Source organism: Rhinopithecus roxellana, chromosome 3 (genome assembly GCF_007565055.1).
Source record: "Rhinopithecus roxellana isolate Shanxi Qingling chromosome 3, ASM756505v1, whole genome shotgun sequence".
In the NCBI taxonomy this organism is placed as follows: domain Eukaryota; kingdom Metazoa; phylum Chordata; class Mammalia; order Primates; family Cercopithecidae; genus Rhinopithecus; species Rhinopithecus roxellana.
In genome coordinates this window covers 60,425,723-60,452,955 of record NC_044551.1, presented here as the reverse complement: position 1 = coordinate 60,452,955, position 27,233 = coordinate 60,425,723, and the positions used below count along the sequence as shown (strand labels likewise).

The 27,233-nt window shown below is 43.4% G+C and overlaps 1 protein-coding gene across 7 annotated transcripts in view; it reads right to left on the bottom strand.

Moving 5' to 3' along the window:
* Positions 1-4,986: 4,986 nt before the first annotated feature.
* MAST4 (microtubule associated serine/threonine kinase family member 4) overlaps positions 4,987-27,233 on the bottom strand; it is a 587,084-nt gene continuing 564,837 nt past the window's right edge. For 4 of the 7 annotated variants that reach the window (XM_030927046.1, XM_030927048.1, XM_030927049.1 and 1 more), the window contains 6 exons: positions 26,641-26,841; positions 23,386-23,615; positions 22,668-22,790; positions 13,967-14,103; positions 11,761-11,942; positions 4,987-11,411 (listed from right to left, as the gene is read on the bottom strand). In XM_030927046.1, coding sequence (XP_030782906.1) covers positions 7,507-11,411; positions 11,761-11,942; positions 13,967-14,103; positions 22,668-22,790; positions 23,386-23,615; positions 26,641-26,841 — 4,778 coding nt within the window. In that variant the 3' untranslated portion in view covers positions 4,987-7,506. The remainder of the gene's footprint in view (positions 11,412-11,760; positions 11,943-13,966; positions 14,104-22,667; positions 22,791-23,385; positions 23,616-26,640; positions 26,842-27,233) is intronic. The other 3 variants (XM_030927051.1, XM_030927052.1, XM_030927047.1) reach the window with 2 other exon arrangements.

The following is a 27,233-nucleotide window of genomic DNA, read 5'->3' as shown; positions in this document are numbered from 1 at the left end:
ACACAAAATGATTGCTTTGAGGAATAAAAGCATCCTGGCAGGGAGGGAAATGAAATATAGAGAACTGCCCTACCATAGATTTTCTTAATGCCTGGCCTAGAATGAAGGAAGTAAATTTCTGTAGTTACTATAGCTACACTTTTTCATGTTACATTTGCGTTGTGAACCGAAAATGCTAGATGAGAAATTGTCTACTGATTAATTAGAACTGATAAAGAAGCCCTATTACAGAGAACTATTAGCTTCCTTCACTTACCGTTTCCCACCAATCATCAAATTCATAATTTAGCACCATATGATTTTTCTACATGCAAAGAGGAAATAAGATAGCTTAGATTATTCACAGAGGGGCCTGAACCTGAATTCAATTACATGGCACCTGGTAATACTTAGAAAGGTCAAGAGCTTCAGAACCAGAAAAATTCAGGTTCTAATCCAAGCTCTCTTTCCAGGGTGTATGTTAAGCAAACGACGTATCCTGGCTGGGCCTGTTTTCTCATCTATAAAACGGGAATGGCACCACCGGGTTTGAGAATTGTGCTGATGTTTAAGTCGGAGGGCAGACGAAAAGCATCTTGCTCAGTACTAAGCATATATATGTGCGTGTGTATACACACATGCTTAGTACTGAGTATGTATATATGTATACACACACACACATACACATAGTAGGTGGACAATAAATGTTTAGGTTGCTGCCTTCCTGATGGTTTCAATGGTTTTTGAGTTTTCTATGCCCAAAGGTTTAAAAACCACTAATAATCATCATAGTAGACTTTAGCTGGAGATAAATTTGAGCACAGATGGTAAATATACTCTTATATTACTATTTCCCCTGCCTCCCTGATAAGAATCACCTGTCCCTCATGTCCACTGATTATAAACCCAGTTTCTCACGCCTTGCCCTAGAGATTTTTGAGTGAGTGGATCAGCGATGAGGTCTAGAAACTTGCATTTTTAACAAATATTCCAAGTAATTCTCATCTTCTAGAAAGTTTGGGGAGTAGTGATAACAATGCTTCTCAAATTTTGAAGGGCAAGCAAATTACTTGGCTATCATGGAAATGCAGAAAATCAGCAGGTCCAGGGGTGGGGAAGGCCAGGGGGTCAGGGGACTGAGATTCTGCATTCGTAACACACTCCCGCGTCACACAGATGTTGCTGGTCTGAGGACCACACTTTGAGTGGAAAGGGTCCTTAGGGCTCAACTGGACCAGCAGTTATATGGGAAATGTCTTCAAGCTCTGATCATAATGATTTCATGTTGTGGTAGAATGAGTCAAGTGTCATCCTCTAGCTGGGAAATTTGTTTTTGCTTTTCAACCTGGAATGCACATTAGAACCACCTGTGGAAGTTATTTTATTATTTTTTAATTACAGATGCCTACGCCCAATCTTCAGAGATTCTAACTCCCTGGTGTGGCCAGGGAGGGCATTCATGTGGTCAACAGGCAGGCAGCATCTGAGTCATTTGAGAAGAGCTTGTTAGAATTTTCTACCCTACCATGGGCCTTCTGAACCGGAATTCGCAAGATCCCCACATGAATCACGTGCATGTTAGAGCTGAGATGTGCTACCTCACCTGAAGTCTTCAAGTCAGCCCCTTTTCCTCTTGTAAATGCTTGGCAGTTCAGTGCTCAACAGCCAAGGGAAGCTGCCATTGCCCTCTGTGGGAGGGTTGGTATGATTTTTAGAAGTGATTTCTCCTTAATTCCTATCTCTAGTTCATGAATTCTCTGGTCCTCTTGATAGTCTTGCCCCATGTCCCCACATCATGCCTCCTCCAAAAGGGAGAACTTGTCATTTTTGTAGGCTGCATCACATTCTGCTTACATTGTTATAAAGAAGGAAAAATAATGCCTTGAAGAGCTGGGCACCCCTGTAGTCCCAGGTACTTGAGAGGCTGAGCGGGGAGGATCCCTTGAGCCTAGGGGTTTGAGGCCAGCATGAGCAACCGATGTCTGTTTAAAAAAAAACTGCCTTGGGCTTAAAAGAGGTAGCCCTCAGTTTATTAGGGAAATATTATACACCAAAACACATATTTAGCTACATTTCAATTTTTAAAAATCCCAAATAAGATAAAATAACACTATGTGGATGCTGAAAATACGGTACAAGAAATTGTGCCCCAGACTGGCCAGACCCACAAGAGTATATCTAATTGTTTGCCCTTTAATGACCTCATTAGTTTTACCTGGTCCAGCTCAAGGTAAATACCTTTAAAATTTCAATCTCTTGCTTTTCATTTAGTTTATGTATTCGCTCTAAACTGGTTGTTCACTTAACAGCTCTTGCTATGGCCATTATTGGCTCTGTGATGTGTACTTAATATCCTTTGTGGGCTTTTTCTTTTATGATGAAGACCGACTTTTCTGCATAGCATGATACGCAGTCCCATTAAAATGACCATTTCCATACTTACTTTTAAAAACTGTGAATCTTAGCAGAGTGGGTTCCTCTAAGCAGGGAAAACTACATCATGCAGGCAGTGAAAAACATTGTGTCATGATTCTATCCCATTTCATCTTGCAATTTATATTGTAGTAGAATAGTGTGTGGGAGGAGGCAGGTCTTGTCTAATGGTAGAGGTTAAATGTATGGGCTGTCTAGTCAGATTGCTTGAGTTCAAGCCTCAGTCCTGCCAATCACGAGAGTTAGTCACTTAACCTCTTTCCGAGTTTTGGCTTCCTAATTTATAAAATGAAGCAATGTATAGTTCAAATGGCATGGAAATTAAATGAGAAGATGCAAATAAAGTATTTAGTGTGTTACTTGGCACCTAGTAAATGTGCTACAAACAGTAGCAACTACTAATACTTCCTTTCCTGTTCAATTCAGTTCAGCAAATGTATTAGTCCATTCCCACACTGCTATAAGGAACTGCTCAAGACTGGGTAATTTATAAAGGAGAGAGGTTTAATTGACTCATAGTTCAGCATGGCTGGAAGGCCTCAGGAAACTGACAATTATGGTGGAAGGCAAAGGGGAAGCAAGCACCTTCTTCACACGGCGGCAGGAAGGAGAAGTGCTGAGCTAAGGGTGCGGAAGAGCCCCTTACAAAACCATCAGTTCTCATGAGAACTTACTATCATGAGAACAGCATGAGGGAAACCACCCCCATGATTCAGTTACTCTACCTCGTCTCTCCCTTGACACGTGGGAATTATGGGGGTTACAATTCAAGATGAAATTTGGGTAGAGACACAAAGCCTAAACATATCAGCAAATATTTATTGATGTCTCCTATGTGCTTTGTCCTAGAAGTAAAAAACAAGACAGAGAACCAGGGAGCTTGAAGTCTAGCAAAGAAGATATACGTGTAGAAAGATAAGTCCAAAATAATGCAGTGAGTGCCATGAGGCAGATACACAGTGAAGCAAAGAGGGTCCACAGGTCAGTCCAGGCCTTTCCAAAAGGCTTCCTCCGGATGTCTGAGTCCACCATACATGCTAAGCTGTAGTTCTCTAGAGTAAGGATACACTTAAGGAATTGGACTTTACCCAAAGAATATGGGTGCTATTTAAAAGTTTAAAGCAGGATAGTAACATGGTGTGCTTACACTTGAGCAACATCGCTCTAGGGACATTGTAAAGAACAGACTATAAGGGTTAAGAGTGAAGGCAAGAAAACCAGTTAAGTGGCTGTTGAGGTCATCTGGAGAGAGACTATGATAGAGACCAAACTAAGGCTGCCAGTAGCACAATAGAGACGGGACATGGATTGCACGGAAGAGTATATTGTGAAATCGGTGAAACCTTTTTTTTTTTTTTTTTTTAGATGTAAGGAAAGAAAAAAGAGTTTAGGTAGAAATCTAGGATCTGACTTGGAGAAAAGATGGGGAATACAGTGAGCTTTGAGAGAAGGGGCACAGAATAAGCACATTTTTGGACATTTTGAGTGTGAGGTGCCTGAGCCAAGTTGAAATGCTCAGAGACCAAGGATGAACCCAGGGAACACCAGTATTTAAAAGGACAAGAGGACAAGGAAGAAATTCTGTAAAGAGAGAAAAAGAACAGGTTGAAGACAACTAGGAGAGAAGGCCGTTAGGGACAGACCGGTTCTCAAGATGGTCTACTGAAGTGATGTCTTGACAAGACGGCTTTAGAGTCAGCTGTCACTGGTGACCTCTGCCACAGCAATGTTGATAGCATGGGGGACAGAGCCAGGTTTAAAAGGGGTGAAGACCCAAAAATACTAAGTGACGTCTTGTAGGACATCACCTGAGAAGGGACAGAGGGAAAAGGCCAGGTAAAGAAAGGGGTTTTCTCAAAGGAAAGAGACAGGTGGGGAGGAAAATGAGAAAGCTGAGGCAGACTATGGTAATAGATGGAGCAAGTTCATGAGAGAATGAGAGGAGGTGGTGGTGGTGTCACAGAGAAAGGAGAATTAAGACCCTCTGAGTGTGGGAAGATGGCGAGTGTGGGTGTAGAAGTTGGTAAGTTCTGCAGGAAAGGAAGAAGTTTGGTAGAAAAAAATAGGAAGAAGTTAAAGGAGGACTTAATCTATCTATTTATTTTTTTAGAGATAGGGTCTCGCTCTGTTGCCCAGGCTGGTGTGTAATGGCACAATTACAGCTTGTTCATTGCAACCTTGAACTTCTGGATTCAAGTAATCCTCCTACATCAGCATCCTGAGTAGCTGGGACAATAGGCGCATACCACCACACCCAGCTAATTTTTCAAGTTTTTGTAGAGATAGGGTCTATGTTGCCCAAGTTGGTCTCCAGCTCCTCAGCTGAAGCCATCTTCCTGCCTTAAGACTCCCAAGTAGCTAGGACTACAGGTGAGCACCACTATGCCCAGTTAAAGGACTTAATGTTGAAGAATATTTGTGTACATTTAAAAAGAAAGAAGGCAAGGCAAACTGTTCCACTCAGCAAAAAGTAATCTGCAAAAGCCCACCCTTTCCATAATAGCAGAATAATAATCAGTAATCTTTTTTGGAGGTGGAATGTATATATTAGAAAAAAACTTACGAGTCATTATCTTTCATGCTAAATTTTTATTTCAATGTTATGCAACTGCATAAGTATAAATACTTTGTTCAATATACAACAATTATGACATCCATAAGGAATTTCTTAGAGAAAATAAGACTGCAAACACTTTATTGCACAGATCCTAACAAACTTTTAAGCTGGTAAATCTACAGCTGGGAGTACTACCAAGGAGCACATCCTACAATCATACAGAGACCGACCAAATAGAACACAATGAGGAGAATTTCTACCAGCTGATTGGAGAGGTTTACAACAACAAACATGTAATACATGAATGCAACCTTAAGTACTCTTTACTCATTCATAATGAAAAACGTATTTGGCAAAATGATGATACGCTATACAAAATATACATAAAAATATCATTTGTAAACAAATAGCTAGTTGTGCTTTAAAGGAAATTGGACAGTTAAAAAGCAAAGGCTTGTAAACCATGAACTATCTCCCCGACTAGACCTGTCCCGATGGCTGAGTGTAGGATTGGGTTATGACAACTGCCAAACACAGATACATATTATAAACGTTGAGACCAGTTTTGAAATTCATTTAAACTCTTGTAAAGTATATATATGTATTTTTTATAGCTTCACAATGTAGTGATGGGGAATGGCTAAAACCATATGGAAAAAAAAAAATTAGGGGCAAGGAGGAGGCTTTTTTCTTTTTTCTTTTGTTGTTTTTTCCCTTTTTCCCAGTGCCAATTCATTTTACAATGAAGGACAACCGAGCAGTCGGTTAAGTTATGCCTTTGTTTTCAGAGTGGAGTTTACAGCCTCACTAGAAGATTTACAATCCATAGGGCCGTAAGATGATGCTGTGCTTAGATGAACAATTTTATAGTCTGAAGATGCTAAGACATCCCCAAGAGAGTTTGGGTGCTAGATTAGTTATTTATTGGTAATTTTTTTCTCTCGCAAAACTAAACAAAAAATTCTGCTATGGTTCCCAAGCATCTTATAAATACTTATCTGTATTTTCTCTTAGTGCCTTAGTACTTATATCAGCAAGTGCCATCTTACAATACAAAACAAGCCACCAAAGAAACTGCAACAACAAAAAAACAAAAATCAAAAACCTTCAGCACTAAAATGATTTGACAAATTCTACGTATTCCACGGTATACAAAATTTAAATAAGGCTTAGCAAAAGTAAAAAGGATGGTCACATTCAAGCACCAAATAGCTCCAGCCAGTCTCTTTGTTACAAAAATGCTGCTCTGTATTAAGACAGTATTTTTTGCATACAAATAAAGAGATCAGGTTATGAAATGTATGGAGCTACTAGATGCATCAGAAATGAATGTGAAACCCAGGAACTTGCTAAAAACAGCAAGCTTCATCTACAACGTAAGGCCCCAGCTATGTATTAAAATGTATCTGATGTCCTGATTATTCCTTAATCGATATGCTACAATGCCAAAATCTACCCCCAGTTCTTTTCCTCAAAAAAGCAGATTTAAAATCTCTTCCAATGCCTGATGCTTGTTACTCACTAGAAGATTTGGGTGCGGCCAGTAATACTCCTTTTTATTCAAGAGCAGGGCTGGTGCAGGACTACTACTAAATGTGTGCTTCTTGGACTAGTCACTCACAGCATAAAGGCCTAAGTTTAAGAGTTTGAAAAGAAGGAAAATAAAGCAAACAGAAAGAAAGTTGATGTGTGTTTCTAGTCCCCGCTCTACCTCAGGTGAAGGCCAGACATCCACATCCACAGACAGGAACAACTGGCCTTTTAGACAGTTGGACCAGGGATCCAGTGTCCATTGGGATGGCCATGTAATGAAAATGGCTAGCTCCACTTGTCCTGGCCATTCCTAATGGAGGAGGACTCCAAATGCAGTACTTAGAGTAGTTCTTGCTTTAGATCTGGAAATATAGGTAGCCAGATACAGTACTATCAGAAACTCTGGTTAAAATACACATAAAAACTCACAATCTACTGTGTTTAGGGCTTTCTTCCATCTTTACTTAGAATGTTTTAGCTTATAAAAATGGAACCTTGAAACAGTCTCTTAAACCACAGACCAAAACATGTAGGTGGATGTGTATATACACGAATATGGGTGTATCTCTGGTCACACACACCCAGTTTTGACCATTTTGCTTCATTACTACATTATGATAAATGGTAAATCAAAAATCTTATTTAAAAAAAGCTGTAGTAAACGACGCAATCAGCAGCCAGGTACAGACTCTACATCCCAAACCAAACACGGTGCTATATATTTACAGAGAAAATCTTTTTCCTCAACAATCCTCAATTGTAAAGGCAATTTTTTGTTGTTGTTGCTTTTGTACAAACACTATCTGGTAACAGTTTTACCGGTTACAACTGGGAAGGCATCTGGAAGAAGGTCCTCTCTTTTGTCTTTCTCTCTCCCCTTTCTCAATGAGGCTCCGAGCTCTGCCTGGCGGACATTCCCACACAGTGCTGGTTTTGAAAGGTAGTCAAGACACAGTCGCCCGTTCAGGAAGGGTCTCCACAGTCCTGCCCCGGGGCCTGCCCCGTTACAAGGCCTTTTTGTGAGGGCTGCTACGCAAACTCTCTTTCCCCCGCCTCTGCCGTACCACAAAGTCCTTCTCATTAGAAAGGGAGATGGGGCGGTCAGTGTTTGGGGCTGGGGACGGCTTGGTCACGTCTCTGCCCACGTTCTGTTTCCTAGTTGGGGGAGGCTGGGCTGGGGCAGGGTCCTTCCCTTTGCTTTCCCCTACGGTGGCAGTCACCGAGAGAGCCCTGTCTCGGTGGCTCGCTCCGCCCACGGTGTTTGGGTCGGGGTGGTGTGACTCCAGAGCCAGGGTGGAGACCCGGAAGGAGGGCAGGGAGTCACTCTTTGTCATGTGGGTTCGGCCCTCCCCCGCAGGCTGAGCCTTCCTATGGTCCCTGTTGCTGGGGGCTGGAGACTCCAGGGCGCCTCCGACAGCCTTGGCAGAAGAGGTGTCGCTGCTGGCCGTAGAGGCCTCTTTAACTCCGGTCCTGGTTTCAGGGAAGCTGAAGGAACAGCTCAGAGACTTTTCAGGGAGGGCCGTGGATCGGAAAGAACTCTGCCCGGTGGCTGAGGGGGAGCGTTTCATGCCGCTGGGCTTGTCTGCCTCCGTCGGTGGCTTCTGGGGACCTGGCCCTTTCCCTCTGGCCTCAGGGAAGCCCTTCCCCACCCCCGCGGCTGGCCGCTCGCCGCCTTTCAACCGGGCCTCGCTTTGCGCAAAGGAAAGGTCGGCCTTGGGCTTGTCGCCCTCTGCGGGAGCATAAAGTGCTTCGGTGCATTTCTTTCCTTCCGCCCTTCTGTCGGTGGTGGCGGCCGGCTGACTCAGGCTTTTGTCTGTCTGTCTGTTGTCTGTCTGTTTGCACAGGGTGGGGCAGTCTTTCACAGTGGATGGTTTGGGGTGCTTTGGAGACAGGGTTTGCTTTTCACCGACAGTGGACAGTTTCTGGTCCGCTGGCTCACTAGGCCCTGGGTGTCCCGACCTTGGCAAATGCACGGGCTTCTCCAGCACCTCGAGGGGCCGCCCACCACTGGTGGATTGTGGCTTGGTGTCTAGAGTACCCCTGTCAGCGTGCAGTGGGACAGAGGGCCCACTTTGTCCCTGGCCAATTCCATCGCTGGCTTTGTTCTGGGAGCCTGGGGTGGCAGGAAACACATCCAGCCCACTCTTACTGTGGCCCTTCCCCTCTCTGCTACCGCCGCCGAGGGACTGAGTGGCAGGCTCTTTGCCCTTTGTGGCCCCAACACTTGGCTTCTGAGAGGAGAGGGACCGGTCGGGGTGCTTAGACTTTGGAGGGCCGGGGTCAGGGCCAGGCCGGGGCTTGTGGCTGCTGTTTTCACTGTGCACAGCAACAGGCTTGGGAGGGTCCTGGGGGCTCGGGCTGGGCTCTGCAGTGCTGGGCTTGGCCCCTGGCTCTCTGCCAGAAGCGTGGCTTGGGGAACTGCAATGCTGCCTGGCAGCCGGGCTGGGCAGGTCTTTGGAGGTCAGAGGGGAGGGAGGGATACTGCTGGGATGCCTTTGTAGAGGCTGCTCCTTCCTTTCAGGTTCCTTGGCACCATCTTTCTGCAAAGATGGGAAACTGGAGAGCTTTTCACTCTTCTCACTCTCAATTCCAGGTGGCTGCAGAGACCGCCTGGCAGGAAGGGCTTCGGGCTTGGGTTCCATGCCACGCCTCACCTTGCCCAGCTCCTTCTCACAGGGAATTCCAGCTGAGTGCAGAGAGTTGTCGTCTCTGGGCAGGGACCTCGCTTCATCTGGGCCATCTTTGTGGTTCGTTTTCCCACCCGGCGCCCATGCTTTCTCCATGGCCTGGGTCTGTGTATAGAAATCTGGGTGGGTCCTGCCCAGAGAGAGGAGATTTTTGGAGTTGTCACTGGTTTTCACAGTTTCTGAAGAGCACAGTTCCATGGAGGGCTCTCTGCATATGTCAGTCCTCGCAGCAGAGCGCTCGCTTCTGACCGTGGAAGGGCCTCTTTCAGACGATTCCCTCAGGCCTGGCTTCTCCCTTGAGGGGGAAGCTTCAGGTGGGAGCGGGCAGCGTGGCCTGGCCAGGTCAACGCTGTGGAGGTTCTGCCCCAGGCAGGTCAAAAGCTTGGGGTCGGTGGTGTGGTCTTGGCATCTGGGGGAGCTGCTCTCTCTCTGTTGGGGATTGCTTTCCATGACTGTTGCGGGGCTCCTGGCAGTAGGATGGGGACCTTTCCTGTCCCTCTTTAACTCTGGGTCAGGCAGGGAAACTGCTGGTGAATTCTGGAGACCCCGGCTGGGGGGCAGGAACCGAGGCTCGAGCGGGTAGGATTTATTCATCTTTAAGCTGGAAGGAGAAAGCTCTCTTGCACTGGTGGTATCACTCCTTTTCCCACTGCTGTTGGGGAGAGCTGGTGGCACAGAGGGCCTCACGTCACCACTTGGGCTGGGGCTCTGTGCAGACTCCGGGGAAAGCAGCTCTGTCTTGGAGACCTGAGGTCCGGACAGGAGAGCAATGTCCAGAGTGCCCTCGATCGGCTTCAGGCATGAGACAGACCTACCTTCCAGCTTATACTCGGAGGGGCTCTTCCTAACAGGGGACTCAGGAGCAACCAAGCCAGGCTTCTCCGTTCCACTGTCCACCCGGCCTGTTAAGGCCTTGAGGGGAACAAAGGAGACGGCGCTCATCTGAGCTGCATGGGTGCTGCTGACAAAAGCTCGGCTCTCAGAAGCTGGCGGGGGCTCCTGCTGCCCACCCATGGGTCGGACGGGGTTCCCTGGCAGGCATTCGTGGGTGCTAGCTGTCATCTTGGGCTTCAGCACAGGGCAGAGGTTGTCCTCTTTGTCCTCAAGTGACATTTTCTTTCGGAGGTAATCGATGTTGGCCAGCTTGCTGTCTAACTTCTCACATCGGAGAAGCTCCTTGGCCTGGGGGGCCTTCTCCGTGCCTTCCCCCTTCCCGGAGATGGCCCTGTCGAGGGAGCGGCAAAGACCATCCTGGAGGGTGCCAGGAGCAGGGGCCCGTCTGAAATCCCCGCCACCCTGGATGTGCTCCACAGGCACCGGGCCATCAGAGGTCGCACCCTCGCTGGCACGCACGCTGGCCTGCTTGTGAAGAGCGTCCTTCAGCAGGCTGCCCAGGGGTGGCGCCTCCTGCATAGCCGCTTTGTTTTCAAAGAGACTTGACCTTTCCACAGCCTTCGGATAGATTTTCTTCTCTCTCTCTTCCAGCTTAAACAGAGCAAGGTTTTCCAAATCACTCCCGGGTCCATGTGATTTCTGGTGGGATTCCTGTTTCTCTGGGAAGCCATCTGGCTTCTTCACCACCACCTTGGCCTTCAGCTTGTCGCGGTCCAGGTCATCCACAGACTCCTGGCGGCCCAGCTTCCGGGAGACTGGGCGTTTCAGGCAGCCTTGCTCCACGGGCCGGGCGCGGCTGAGCGGTGGCGCATCGCACACGTTCTCATCCAGGCTCTGCAGCTGCGCCTCCCGCTGGGACTGCTCCCGCTGTACCTCCTCTTGGGTCACCTCCAGGCTGTGCTTGCGGGAGCACAGGTGCTTCTTGTCACTGCCGTAAGAGGGCGACAGCTTCTCCTCGGACTGCACGCGCTTGAGCAGCGGGGACCTGGGCGGCTCCGCACTCTTGGGCCTCACGATGTGTCTGACGATGGTGGGCGGGGAGTGCATCTTGCTGGGAAAGGCTTGCGCGATCTTGGAATTGCCCAGTGAGTGTCCCAGAAGAGGGGATGGTGACCGCTGTGGGGAGGTGGGTTGCGGGGTTGGAGAGGGCGTCCGGGCCAGCGGGGACAGTGGGATGTTGCCGGCCGACTTTCGCCTTCCGGACCGGTACCGCTGCCCGCCGAGTTTGGGTGCCAGACCGTGGAGAGTGCTGGGCCGGATGTGCCCGGACCCTGCCGGAGAATTAGGGGCACTAGAACTAGGGGAGCTGCTCTGGGAGGAGTTAGTACCTGTGGGTGGAAAACAGAAGGCTGTGAGCATCCATGGTCATTTTCCCCTTTTTTCCATGGTTGTAGCCCAGACTGTATTAGGTAAGGCCAGGTAAGGTCAGCAAATTGTCTCAGCATTTAACTAGTGGAATAAATACTTCTCAGATAAACCTCTCCACACCAAGGTTTAGTCCCCAACTTCTTATTTGATTGGTCAGAATAGCCACATCTTATGACCTCTCTATAAATCTGCCTTTATAATTTATACCTTCAACTTGCTTGCTTTAGCTGGAACAAGCTTCATGTTTTTTGGGACCTCACATGACTTTACCTCCTCCCCTCTGCTGTTTAGACTAGGAGACTCACTCACCAGATGGGAAGTCAGGGGTGGAGCGGTAGCTTGGTGTTGGAGACCGAGGAGACAAACTATGAGTAGGGGAACCTGGGAGGCTCTCGCCCGACGACAGGGATCTGTTCAAGCAGGAGAAACTTCGGCTGGTGTGGAGTAAAGGAGAAGGCTGCTTGGCTAGCTTTTTGAAAAGAGATCTCCTTCTAGAGCAAAAACAGGAAAAAATTGTTCAGAGTCTTCTTTTAGAACTACTCCTGCCTCCCCAAAATACCAGTGTGCTTAGTTCAATAACTCCGTGTGAGGGACAGGCATACAACAGTAGATCCTGTTAAAGAGCGGAACACCAATTTCCTATTAGAAACTTTCTTATGGCATGTAAAGGAAGAGCATTTGATAGTAGACAGTGGAGGCTCTCTCAATTCCAAACACTTAAGAAGAGTTGGGAAAATAGGAAAAATATAAAATGTATTTAAAATACATTCATTTACTTGTTAGGTTTATGAGGAGGATGTTCTTTGCTTGAAAGCTTCTGAGTACCTACCCCTAAATATGTGGACACAATTTAACTAAGAGATAATACAAAGTAAACCTCTGAGAGCAAAACCATTGTACTGGAAATCAAATTATTTAATGGTGATAGGCTAGGCAGAGGCCAATGAAGGGTTATTTGCTGTGCTTCTTCCATTGTGGGCTCTTGAATATTCCTAACAACAATGCAGGCTGTACAATGACATAGAAAAACCGAGAAAGGTGAAGCTGAAGTGTATCGTATCAGCAGGGCAGCAGACACTGTACTGCAGCAGAAGCAAATGTGGATTTGGTACTCAACGAGCACATCTTAAGGCAAAAAGCACAGCTTCTGACAGCTTAGCAGGGCATCGGGCTGTGCAGAGTTCTTTTACCATGTAAGCCTATATATGGTAAGATATAACCCACTCCACGTGAGCTTAAAGCAGAAAGTTTCTGGTTGCCAGCCCTTGAAACAATTTGTTCCAAATGATTTAAAGCACAGCCAAAATGTAAAGCATAATAATAAAGAGAAGAACTGGTGTATGTGTAATTTTAATCAAAGTAATAAATGTACTTGGGTGAAAAAGTCAAATAGTTCTATAAAAGTACAAGGAAAAACAGCAATTCCTCTACTGAAGTTTTTCTCTACTCCCCAAAGAAGTTGCTTTGTATTCTTTTACCTGTTTTTTTCTCCCATTTGTCTACATATTGCTAAATGTTTGTACACTGCTATTTTTTAGTTTTTCAGTTTTAGAAATTATCTGTTGATTTCCTACTATGAAAGATGATAATTAAGCTCTTACACAACACCCTTCCACCTTGCAACCAAATATATTTCTCCTTTCCTATTCTTCCCAATATAGTGAAAGCAAAATTTTTGGTTAGAAAAATGGCCAGTATTGCATTTTATATTATAAATATTGTTCACAGCTGGGCCATATGAAACATAATTCTGTTCCTTTCTTGTATAACTTTATTGTTTACCCCCAGAGTTAATACATGGTTTTTCCTTTGCTTGTTTTTCTACATTTCTATCATCAAAAATCCTTTTAATATGATGTGACTCATCAGGTCCAATTGGGTAAAGAAGAAATGCTATGGCATGGCAAAGGAGGCACATCCAGAAAGCTGCCTAGCAAGAAACAGCCCTGCCAGAAACACATACATCTTGCTAGTGTCTGCAAGCAGCACAAAAAGATACTGATCGGTGCTTCCCAGGCTACAGAAGTATATAAGCTAGTTCGTTTTTCAGTGAGTAAAACAAAGCCCTTTTACTTCTAGGCTTATTTGGAATCTTTAAAGATACGGTTATTTTAGAATATCTGGCATTTTAAAAATAGCAACTGTTTGTTTTTTGATAATGTAAAGGACATTTCAAATGTAGATTTCATGTTAAAAACCGCCTGAAGATCCAGTTCCTCAATCCAACTCAACTGAAATCAAGTGAAGAGGCTTAAAAAACAGCAAAGGGCTTTTCCTGACATTCACACATGATAAAAAACAATCTGAATCTTTCTACAACGTAAATATGTAAGTCCTTTTACCATGGAAATTAATGCTATTATGAATATGGACTTTTATGTATACATATATGTGAACCATAACATAAAATTTCTCACAGAAAAACAGATCTTCATATGTAAGCATTTAATTAAGGGGTAACTTTTCCCCAACATAGGTATACACCAAACTTAAAAAGAATACTGATTTTACTAACCTTTCGAGACTTTCTTTCTTCTTGGATTTCTTGCTCCGCCTCACCATTCGGCTCTTATAGCTGTTTCTCCTGGCTGGTCCAGTTTTGATGGATGTGTTTTCAAATGGGGTAGTAGTGATTGACACCTTATTCCCACTCTATAGAAAAGATGAGGTGGTATTAAAGGGAAATTCTGTGATGAAGCAAGATCAGAACAGAGATGAGAGATTCGTAGACAAATACAAATAGAAAGGAGCATACATATAAAAGGCCTTCTGTTTCTATATAGCCCTTCAATCAATGAAGTCCTGCCAGAATACAAACTGGGTGGAAGGCAAAATATGAAGGTTCTTTAAGAGGGTGAGCTCTGGGGTCCACAGATCTGAGTTCAAATCCAAGCTCTGGCCCCTTAGTAGGCTGCTACCCTCCCTACACCGCAACTTCCTGTACCAATTAACAATATAATCCTACCTATCTCCTGGGGCTCATTTGAGGACCACATGAGAGCAAGTCTGTAAAGCCTTTTGCACCCAGTGCAACACCAGGAAAGAACACTATAAACAGGATAACTAATTCTTCCACAAGTGTTAAGTAGTAATGTGCTCAGTGGCTGTCTGCTCTTGGTTGATTTTTCTTTTTTCTCCTTTTTGTGGTTTTCCTTTGGCCTAAAAATTGTAGAGTAACAAAACCGAATGAGACTTTTAATTTGAATTATTTTAAAAGGCTCCTTTTCTATCACCATAAAACCTGTCAGTTTGCAGAACTGAAACATTTATGCCAGCCAGTGGGAAACATCTTTTTAACCAGGTCATACAGGGTAAGGTAATTTCTGGTGAGTTTCGGTGTCCTTTCTCTCAATCCTGGGAAGGGGCTTGCTGGGCAGCCTCTAGGGAAACTGAGCATAGAGTCAGCAGTCAGGCCGAGGGGGGGGCCCAGGGCAGGTGAGTAGTCCCTGGCACTAATTACCCTTCTTGAATTTCATAATAACTAGGGGGTAAACCTGTCTTTTCAAAGTCACAGATGGCCCCGATTACCATGAAAGTACAAGAGGTACAAGGAAAAGGATCTTTCTAAAGGCCCATGCATGGAAGATACCTAGAGCTCAGCTCAACGTGGCACCAAGTGAAGGGGAGTTAGGGGCAGTTAGGTATGGTGGCAGCAGAGGACGGAAAAGACAGGGAATGACTGTCTTAAAGATAGCATCTACTTTCCCCTTTGATTTGGGAAGTAATCCATGCTACAGTAAGAAGACAATAGGGAAGTATAAAAAAACATTGAGAAGTTTACCACCCAACCACTAGTCATATTTCAGTATATTTCCTGCTCGTCTTTTCTCACGCATGTGTAAATAGGCACATATGTACACATGCTTTATAACTAATTTAAATCTCAGTTTATTTACAACTTTATGTTGCTTTTTTGTGTATTATATAATTTGGAAAAAGTTTCCCTTTATCATTAAATAACCTTTAAAAATATGATTTTTACTGGCTGTGCAATATATCCTATCAGATGGGTGAATCAAAATTATGTAATATTTCCTTACTGCTATTGTTCTCTTTTTTTTTTGTTTGTTTTTTGAGACACAGTTTCGCTCTTGTTGCCCAGGCTGGAGTGCAATGGCACGATCTCGGCTCACTGCAACCTCTGCCTCCCAGGTTCAAGCAATTCTCCTGCCTCAGCCTCCCAGGTAGTTGGGATTACAGGCATGTGCCACCAGGCCTGGCTAATTTTTTATTTTTAGTAAAGACGGGATTTCTCCATGTTGGTCAGGTTGGTCTTGAACTCCTGACCTCAGGCAATCTGCCTGCCTTGGCCTCCCAAAGTGCTGGGATTACAGGCGTAAGCCACCATGCCCAGCCGATGATTTTTTATGTTTCAATTCTTACACGGTTTGATGTTGTCCCTTATTTAGTTTGGTTATTTGTATTTCTTTAAGAAATGATTTATTCAGTCTTACATCCAGTTTAATATTGGAAGGTCTTAGTATTTTATTATTTGTTTTAGAGTTCTTTAATTTTTTTTAATTAAAGGGTCTTAGTATTTTATTATTTGTTTTAGAGTTCTTTAATTTTTTTTAATTAAAAAAAATTTTTTGAGATGGGATCTGGCTCTGTTGCCCAGGTTGGAGTGCAGTGGTGTGATCACAGCTCACCGCAGCCTCGAACTCCTGGGCTCAAGTAATCCTCCTGCCTCACCCTCTGAGTACCTGGGATTATAGGAGCGCACAACCACGGCTGACTTAGAATTCTGTGTATGTTTAAGACAATATACTTTCATACTTAACATCATATTTGCAGAAAATATTTTAGGGAAAGAGGGCTTTAACTTCAACAAGAGAAAAAAGTTTATTTTGTTTTCTATTGCAAAATAATAAACATTCTTTATGCAAGCCCCAAAACATTAAAAATAAACCTTTATCTGATAGTAGAGATTGCATTTTATTTGTTCTTTAATGAGAAAAGTCATTTTGTAAGTATGTAAGGTCTACCATTGAAGGTTTTTTGGAGTGGGGTCTTCTCTTCACAAATTGAGGCCATGCTGAAATTTTAGTATTTCCTATGGTGAAGGAAAGGGGCAATAAGCATGGCAAGCTCCTGTGTCACTGATGTTCCTTCAGTCCTTTTTCATATGCAGAGAGTGGACGTGCAGAACCACAATGATCACTGGGGCTATTCTATCATGTGTGCCACTGGAGCTGGAATCCAGTTCTGCTCTTTTCTAATACAATTCAGGATTGACTTCTGTATCTCTAGCCATAAGAGACTAACAATGCTACCTGGCATTTTAAAAGCATATATTTATTTTTAAACCATTTTCATATATATTCTCTCAATGTATTTTCATAAACAAGTCATAAGGGTTGTTTTACCCTCATGGCCTGGAAGAGTTTGTCATCCTTCCTTTGCAGATGAAGAAAACGGGTTCTGAGACAATGAGGTTCTTGTTTCCCAAGGTCACTGAGAGTCCAGTGGAAGAGCCCAAGCTGCCTCTCTTGCTGCTCACCCCCAATGCTCCTCCTACCAAACCCCGTTCCCTGTAGGAAGGGAATGTCCCCCAGTCCTCTCCACCTCTCCTGAGCCTGGCACAGTGCGTAGCTGGTACTTAATGAGTGGTGGTGAGGGAAACAGGCACTTGATTGACATGTGACATGGTCAAAGTATAAGACTGTCAAGATAAAATGAAGGAGCCATAAACATATAAAATCGTATGAGACACATATAAATCCTCAACATACTTATCATCAGAAAATAGTGAAGACCAGGGCTTGCTAAATGACAGCACATCACTAGACTCAGTACAAATGCTCCTACCATTATAAAGACCAAGCCCGGTTCTGTTTCTTGTCTCCACACACAGCTGTTCCAGAGGAAAATTAATTTAACTTACAGGCATATGTCAAAGACAACTTCTCTAAGGGGAAATACAGACACAAAGGCTGCAGAGTACAATAATTAGGTTGGAAGTATTAATGGTTACAAAAATGGTAAGTGACTGGAAAAGTGGGAGGCGAGATTTGTGAAGCCTGCCACCTGGTGGATCCAGCCAGCTACAGTGAGTGCTACCTGAACTGCTCAAGGTGGCTTACTAGGTCGCTTTACCCACAATCAACTTCTCCTGATTAATGACTGACCTCATATAGGAGAATTTCTGTAGCACTTGTTGAAAAAATAACAAAAATGCAGCTGGTAGACTGTTGAATGTTCAATTAATTCACTTTTACTTTAAACTATTTTCATGACTGGTGCACAGTGTGAAGAAAATTATTTCAAGTTGCTGGAATTGAATATAATAGCAGAAGTCAGGCTGTCCAATTTCTTCTCTCGGTCTGGCTCTAAGTTAGCTTATCAATTTGGCCCTGGGTAACTCACCGAACGACTGCTTTTGCATTTCCTTCTCTGGGAAGTACAGATGGGGGATGGGCCCCCTGCATCCCTGCATCCTCAACCCCTTCACTACCCAATCTTGGCCATCTTGCACACTGTATCCTCACATTAACCCAGGCTTCAGCCTGATGGTTCACTTGTATACCTCATAAATCTTGATACCTCCTGTCCTGGTGTTTACACACCTCATTATTTGGCCTAGACTATTGTGCATCCCTGACTATATACTGAATCACCACTCATTCATCAAAGCCTTGCATGGATAACCCTCAATTCTTTGACGCCATTCCTGTCCACCCTGGAGAAAAGCCATCCCTCTTTTGGAACTTCTGCCATGTTTATAGTCTGTTACTTAAGTTGAACATTTTGATTTTAACCTGGCATTGCCACTGTTTCCCCCTGTGAACATTAGACTCTAAGTTACTGGCAACTGGAGACTTCACATGTAGAGCAGTGTGCTTGTGGTGGAAAGTGCAGGCTCCGGAGCTACACCGCCTGGGTGCAAATCACGTTATGCTCCTTTCCAGCAGATAAGCTTAGGCTGCTTTGTTATCTTCTTCTGCTTTTGTTTTTTTTCATTTGTGAAATGGGAACATTTATATTTATAGCACCTACCTCAGAGAGTAAGTGTTTTGATTACATGCATTTATTCCTGTAAAACCACAGACAAGAGTGTGGCAGGCATCAAGCACCCTTGCCCCATTAACTATTACCCTTATGTGTCTTTTTTTTTTTTCCCTTGAGACAGAATCTCACTCTGTCACCCAGGCTGGAGTGCAGTGGCACTATCTCGGCTCACTGTAACCTCTTCCTCCCGGGTTCAAGCAATTCTCTGTCTCACTGGGATTACAGGAGCCTACCACCATGCCCAGCTAATTTTTGTATTTTTAGTAGAGACGGGGTTTCACCATCTTGGCCAGGCTGGTCTTGAACTCCTGACCTCGTGATCCACCCACCTCAGCCTCCCAAAGTGCTGGGATTACAGGCATGAGCCACTGTGCCCAGCCCTTATGTGTCATTTTTGTGTGGCCCTTGCCGTATTTTGCACAAGGCTCTGTGCATATGAGGGGCTTGACAGATATGGGAGGATGGTAATCAAGCTATTTGATGGCCCCCATTTTAGTACACAGAAGCTCCCCAGTGTCCATGGAAAGGAAATTTCTGAAGTAGAGGCTGGTAAAGTTTTACGGCTTCTATGCATTGGGGATTTAAACTAATGCTATACTTAAAAAGCAGCTTGGTTGAGAAGAAAGTTTCTTGGATCATAGAAGTTAAGCCTGGCTAATTGGAACAGGTAATAGGACTGGGCCAAGTATCATCTCCACCTGTAACACTAGTGGGTGAAGAATGACCTCAGTCTACTTATAAAGTTGTTTTTAGAAAGACTGATGCTGTCTAACAAGCTTTCCTCATGGCAGAAAAGCTTTGAGGTGAAGCTGAAGGAGGACACTGTCAGGGATTCACATAGCCAGTGGGGAGCGGAACTGGATAACCATGACATTTTATAATTCCATGGATCGAGGATGCTGAGTGACTTCAGACAAGTTTGTCTATGCATGGAAGATACTGCTCCCATAGCAGGTTCACTTTGAAGTTGTGAAGGTAAACAAGACCAAATGTGATTCTATGAAACATGGAAAATGCTTACTATATTCATAATCCAAAAGACAAACACTGTACAGGTAGTCATGCAGTTCTAAACATACACCTACAGCCCTCTGTCAGGACTTCTCCCCCTTTCTCTAAGAGTGCCATGACATTCTGTAAAGTCCTTTGCAAGTATAAAACACTGTATAAACAGCATTCGAGAGTACCACAGTACAGCCAACATCCCTGCTGTTAAACCAATGATGGCACACAGGAGCCCACCACTGACACTAGTCACTTAATACTCTGATTTCAAGAGTCACTGGTTAAATCTGGAAGGAAGCTGCACGATTACACAGTTCACTGGGAAGATAATTAAATCCCTTGTATCCTCTTGGTTTCATGACATTGCTTACTCCTCTTGAGTGCTTCCTTTATGAACACAGGCAGGATGCTCTTTGGATTTGTGACAGAGTACACCATGGCCTCAGAGGGTGCCAGTGGCTCTCCACTCCACTGTGTTTAAGCAGTTTCAGTGACACACGTTGACTGCATCCAGAAATGAAGGCTTTGGGTTGTGCAAGGTGCTCCATAATCAGACGAGGGCAAGATAATAGAAATGGGATCATCTGAGTCTGCTAAGAGACCTTGCCAGGGTCCTCTAGGGGAAATACACATTCAAATTTCATAGAAGCAGGAAGATAAGTTTTAAAATACAAAATTCTATTAAAATACTTTACAAAGTAAATCATGAAAGTGATCAATTATGTCTCAGCAAAACAAGCCAATGTATATTTCTCAATATATATATTTCAGTATATTATTTATTATTCTGATGTTGTGAACAGACATATGATACTATCTAAAGATACGCTGTCGCAGGAGCTGTTCTGCATAAAATGCAATGCTGCTATAAAGAATGTAGAAGACAAAACACATATTACCATTTGAAATCCCTTTAGCCATTTTTAAATCACTGATAAGAAGATTTGGAAAACGTGTAGTGGGATGAGTGACACCGAGCGAAGCTCCTCCACAGAACACAGACTTACTCTCTAATACAAAGGGTCAAAGTGAGCGCCTAGAAAAGTTCAGGCAGCGCTTTAAAGAGTAAGCACCTTAGTCTGCCTATCTTTGCAATCCTTACAAACTGAAAACAAAGGATAAAAAAACCAAACAATTCCCTGGGTTCTTGTCCACAACGGGTGGTTCTGAGCTGAAAGGGACCACCATGGACCACAGGATTCAGGATTGTGAGAGAAGCAGCTGGTGAAACTCATGAACTTTGTGTCTCATCTTGACTTCTGTCTTGAGGAGTCTAAGGTCACTGCACGTGAGTTTCACAGTCCAGGGATCTCAGTCGGCAATCCTGCTCTGCCTCCCATTTCTTGGACGCTCACTCTGAAATCATTGTTCCATCCCAGTTGGACAAAAATATTATCAGAGACAGATGCTCATCGAAAAACCTCAGGTCTTATCCACATAGGTGCCAGAAGTGGCATTTGTTTCTAAGCAGTGGCCATATGTGCCAAAAGTGTAGGCTAACCCCAGTCATCTTAAGGCTTTTGCTACCAAACTGAAGGACATGTACAGCAAAACATGAATCAGGAAACAATAAAAGTGGCCACAGGGAATTTAGCTCCTTTTATAGTAACTTTTGGACAGCAAGGAAAGGAAAACTTCATGGTTTACCTTAATCCCACAAAATTATTGAGCCCCCAACCCCTGTGGGGTCTGAGCCCAAGACCAAAGTCTCATTAATACTGTGAACTAATCAATGGCAATAATGTTCCTATCTACTACTCCATACTGGACCTTTGGATATACACAGTATTTACTCTTCCTGGAACCTAGGCCAGACTCTGAATTGTTGGAAGAATACACTTACGTGGGCTGGGGAAATGGCAGAGAAGAGAGGAGAAAAGGCATTTCACTGCACGTTTGAAAGATGTGCACACCCACTTCTCTATAGTGCCTTCCAAATTCCAGTTCAATGTCACTTCCCTGTGAGGCCTCTCCCCACTTATAGAATGTTCTCTCCAAAAGTATGATATTCCTCTCTCTCCTATAGCCTTAATTAAATTGTGTTTTGTTTTGTTGTTGTTGTTTTTGCTTACTTACATCTCCCATACTTCTCAAGGGCAGAGACCACACCTCAGTCCCCATGTAACCAATGTCTACAACAGCACCTGCTTCAGAGCAAGTGTGCTAGAAACAGTCTGAATGAACATTATATTTAAATGATGTGCAAGTGTTTATGTTTATATGTATTTATGCTTTGTCTCCGTAAATAGTCTGTAGGTTCTTTGCAGCTATGGCTCACATTTCTCTGGCTCATTGCCCCTTCCAGAGTCCAAAGCACAGTGCTTAAGAAACAAGAGGTTGTCCATAAATCTGTTGATCTGTAAAATAATTCTCTAAGTACGGACTCCATTTCTCATCATAGACTAATTAGCCTTCATTTTCTGTGAAAATTTTAACTCAAACCCATATATTCATCTTTGTTTTAACCAGATCCATATTTTGAACCATAACTTTATATTCTAGAGTCAGCAAGTAGCAAATCAAATAACTAAACAGAACAGTGTGACAGGATCAGTGTGTGTCCTTTCTCTCTCTCCATTTACAGTCATGCTTCCTGTGACCTTCTTACTCCATAGGCTCTATTCAGCTTACATTTTAAATATAAATTGATCCCTATTTAAGTTAATTTGTATGGAGGGGAGGGAGGTCTAATAATTGCTAGGACCTCTTCTTTCACTACCACTTATTTTTTATAATTTATAGTACATGTGTATATATTTACAATTTTGTTTTCCAAAGGAACTCTAATTCTCAGATTAAACCTTTAGATCAAACCTCACAGTTTAATACAATTTTGTCTTCTCGTATACTAGAATGAAACCTGTTAGAAGTTCCTGAAGAAAGTCACCTTTAGGACAGGTGACTCCCAAAGAGATGTCACTGTGTAAGGTATATAAACAAAGAGAATTCTTACTACTTACAATTTAGAATGAGAAGCAAAATTAAATTAGGGAATGAGTATGCAGAAATAAAGACATCATTTCATTATATAAAACCAGAGAGTTCATAATATCTTTGTCTTTAAACTTGAGACTACTGAATACTTTCTCAGTAATCAGACATGGGTGTGCCACAGGGTAATCAATCTCCTGGTACTAGCCCCTTTGGGGCTGTACCATCATGCTGTCTCATCAGCATGGCCCCGACATAAAAAAATACAATACCTTCAGTAGGAGCTCTATAACTTCTGTGTGGACGAGTCCATGCACCGGTTCTCCATTGATGTGTGTGATAAGGTCTCCAGCCTTCAGCCCTGCCTGGCACGCTGGACTTCCTTCTTCTACGTTCTACAGTCAAAGAAGAGAGGATATTTGTAGGCAAACAAATGACAACTCTAACACCTACTGTGTCTTCTGAAAGAATAATGAGCTAATTAGCAAATGTCCTAAGCTTCTAATAGAAAATCTAACAGGTATGGTTACTATTCCTGTTCTATCGTTATTCTAAAATAGGAAACTTTCTATGGTACTCAGAAATTTTCAGGTGATTCAGACTGAAAGTACCAGAGTCACAAAGAAAAAATAAACATGAATGACCAAAACATTTCACGTGATTTGAGAAGGTAATTTTTAAAAAGAAGGTTAGGAAAAAAAAGAAAAAATAAAAGAAGGATAGAAACAGGATTGCCTTGGACTATGTCTACCAGCTTGGTATGTAAGAAAGAACAATCAAATATGAAAACTGGACAGAATTATGAGATACTCGTTTTTGCTAAATTCAATTCCACCGTATACATTCAGGGATGGAGTTCTAAAAGGAAAATGAAACAGGTCCCAAGTGCAAACTTAAAAGTAAATACATTTGCTATTTATCAGCCAACCTATCCACTCCCCAGCTTGGCTGGAAATGAAAAATCCCAAGTGTGAGACATGCAAGTTTTACCCAGACGATATGGTGCACTGTATAGATGTCACTGTCTCCCACATACACCCGGATGGCTCGGATGGTAAAGCCGTAGTTCTTCCCTGAACTGTGGATCACAATCGGCTGATGTGGACTGGCAGAAGCTGCTGAGGAATCTCGGCTGGGAGAGGAATCTCGTGAAGAGGAAGGGTCCGAGGACAGGGAATGGGGAGACATTGGACTTCCCAGAGGGGAAACAGCAAACATATCTGTAACAAAGAAGCCAGTTACCAAAGCCCATGTGGCTCACACAAGCACGCATGCAGGCAACCCTCACCCCATGAGCCCTGCCAGGACTGGGGGCACAGTCACAACACAAATCCATTTGTTTCCAATAGCCAAATGAAGACAAAATAATATAAAAATGTTTCTATCAGTAATGAGGATGAATTCCAAAACTGTCAAACTTCAAGAGTGTTGCTATTTTAACTAATTTTTCAGTTAGGAAAGAGAAAGAAATTTCAATAGTCTCATGTTATAATTTTTTAGTTTCTATGCTTATTAAAACAAAGATTACCTTCTGGCTGTGACATTTTAATGTTTTATTTTAAGTAGAGAAATAAATCATAGATGCATGTATTTCAAGTGTGTCTTCAAGTGGAGAAGACTGTATGTATTATATTAACAGATACTGGATTCCAAATTCTTCACTAAACAATTTTAACATGGTCCTTTTCAACACACATGGCCAGGAAAGCAGTTTATCAATTTACCAGCTGATTTCTACAATGCTATTGAATGAATACTGATTAAAGAATTTTAACTGGCCGGGTGTAGTGGCTCACACCTGTAATCCCAGCACTTCTGAGAGGCCAAGGTGGGCTGGTGGCTTGAGCCCAGGAGTTCAAGACCAGTCAGGTGATATGGCTAAACCCTGTCTCTACAAACAATACAAAAAAATTGGCCAGGAAAGGTGGCATGTGCCTATAGTCCCAGCTACCTGGGAGACTGAGGTGAGAGGATCACGTGAGTCTGGGAGGTTGAGGCTGCAGTGAGCCGTGATTGTGCCACAGCACTTCAGCCTAGGCGACAGAGCAAGACCCTGTCTCAAAAAAAAAAAAAAAAAAAAAAAAAAAAAAGGAAAGAAATTTTAATCAGGAAAACAATGAAATGGTGACTTCTCTATAAACTTCTCTATTACTGTGGTGACAACTGATTCTCTTCACATATTACTTGCAATTCTAATAAGGTCTCTGAGAGGATAATGCAGGTGAGATAGAGAAACCTGAGGAGAATCTCAGTACATATTCCAAAACACCAAATCTACTGCTTTCTTTGTTTTAGAAGCAACTGCTATGCTCTGAATGTTTGTGTCCCCCTAAAATTCCTATGTTGAAACCTAACCCCCAAAGTAATGGTTTTAAGAGGTGGGACCTCTGGGAGGTGATTAGGTCATGAGGGCTCTGCCCCTCATAACTGAATTAGTGCCCTTATACAACAGACTGGAGAGAGTTCGTTCTTTCCTTCTGCCATGTGAGGACACAGAGAAGGTGCTGTCCATGAGGAACAAGCCCTTGTCAGATGCTGAAACTGTTGGCACTTTGATCTTGGACTTCTCAGGCTCCAGAACTGCGACCAACAAATTCTGTTGTTACCTTGCCCAGTCTAAAGTATTTTGTTATAGCAGCAGAAATGAACACTTTTATTTTTAGTTCATATCCCTGTTTCATCTACATGAATCTAAACAGACCATAACCAGTTATGTGAGACTGTCAGTGTGCGTGTGTGTGTGCACTTGAGAAAAGGCAGAATAATCTACAAAACATGCTGAGGTTTAGACAGAAGCTCAGTTGGAGCCAGGTTACAAAGTTCCCAGTGCTACTGAAGGCTCACCAGGGTGTGGTGAGTTCCACTGTGGCTACCATAAGCTGAAAGTATCCATACTACCCACTATTTCAATTCTTACGCTTGTTCAAAGAAGAGCAAAGCCAACTGCATCACAACCCATGCTCCTTCCCTCTCTGACTTCATGTAGCATCTTGGTTCTTTTCTGCTGGATCCCTTCCGTCTAACCAAAGGACAGGTGAAGAGATGCATGCTGGCAGGCAGGGAACTTCAAGACATGCAGGTGGGAGTAGGGCACTGGGGACACACAAAGATCCAAACTGCTGAAAGGCCAGGCCCCCTCTTCTTTACCTTCTGATGGTCTCCCTTATCTCCCCAAATTGAATGATTTCCTTATTCTACCAAAGTATAGGCTTCCTCACTAGCTTTCAAAACTACACTGGCCCATATCCAACTTACCTTCCTGTCTGTGCAGCTGCACCGGGACCATCATCTTCAGGTTATGAAGAGTCATACAGACGAGGGAATACAGGTGTTTGTTTTATGGAGCTAAACGGGACACCTCCCAGAAACTGAATCTGCTAGACTGAGCACTACTCCCAAATGAGCATTTGTTTATGTCAAATTGCTTTCTGCACAAATATGAAATTTTAAAAACAAAAACAATCCCTTTTATACATGATCTGTATTCTTCCAAAAACAAGCCATCTGCAATATAACTCGAGTCTCTTGCTGTCATTTGGAGTGATATCACAACCATCAGGGTGTATATTTCATTTCTACCAGTGGGATTACTACAGACTCAGAGATCAGTAAAGGCAAAACCAGTTTGTGGGAAAATACTACAGTTCAACAAAACTTCAATTAAGCCCAGTTTTCCAAAACAGGGCAGAAGATGATTTGCTACCAGTAGGAGGAAGCATAGCTCAACCGACAGGGTTGGGAAAACCTAGAATTTCAATGCTGTCTGTGACTCTATCTCCAGAATGAAAAGCTTATATTCTGTAACTATTTTCCTCATTCATTAGATGAGAAAAGCTATATACTTAGCTTTCCAACACAAATGCTGTAAACAGCTCTATAAAGTGTATAAATTATACAGTCTAGAGAAAAAAAATTATTCAGGGAAGGAAAATTTATCATTTAACTTGGAGGGAGAAAAGAAAAGGAAAGGAAACAAAATAGAAAGAAGCTTTCATGGGAAGGAAGCCTCTCTTGTACCCCTGATGCAGAAAGTGAGATGAAATAGGCCAAAATGCTCCTTGGGGGCCCTACAAATCCTGCAGGAAGAATTCAGTCTGCAGGCAGAAGCTCTCAAGAGCTGTCCTGGGACACGACCCGTTATTACTTCAAGCAATCTTGCAACTCATTCAGCATTCCAAATTGGGAGAGGAGGGACGGGACCACATGCACAAATCACACAGTTTCATGCGAGTCGTATCTCTCTACCTCCTGGGATCATGAGGGACAGAGCACTGGCAGAGAGGGACTTTGTGACTTTCCCAGAGATTTTCTTTTTTTCTGTGCTTTCTAATCGCTGCCGAGCCATGTGAGAAGCGGGTTCACTGGATGGCTTTGAGGAATTATCTGCACTGTCCACACACTCGCTTCGTCCATTTATCTGATCCAAGTGCTCTGAAAAACTGCCAACTGCACAAAGAAGAAGGGATAAACACGTTCAGGAAACTCTAGGATAGGAGAGGTGGGAAGAGGGGAAGAGAGAGACAGCAGGAAGAGTAAATGCTGGAGAACATACTCCTATGTGGCTGGTAAGTCCCGACAGTGTCAGGCGAACATTAACAACATGTGATTGGTTTGAGAAAGGTGACGCGGAGAAGGAAGAGATAGAAGAGGCGTCTATTTAGGCTTCATTCTACCTGTACACATGTCTGCTAATTCTCATTCCATGACTCCATTTAACCAAAGGAATTTGTTTCTTTCAACAATCTATATTTTTGAAACCTTGCAGAGACAATTCTGGTGCCCCTACCACACATACCATGAAAGGCTGTGCCATGAATCAAACATTACCTCCCAAACAC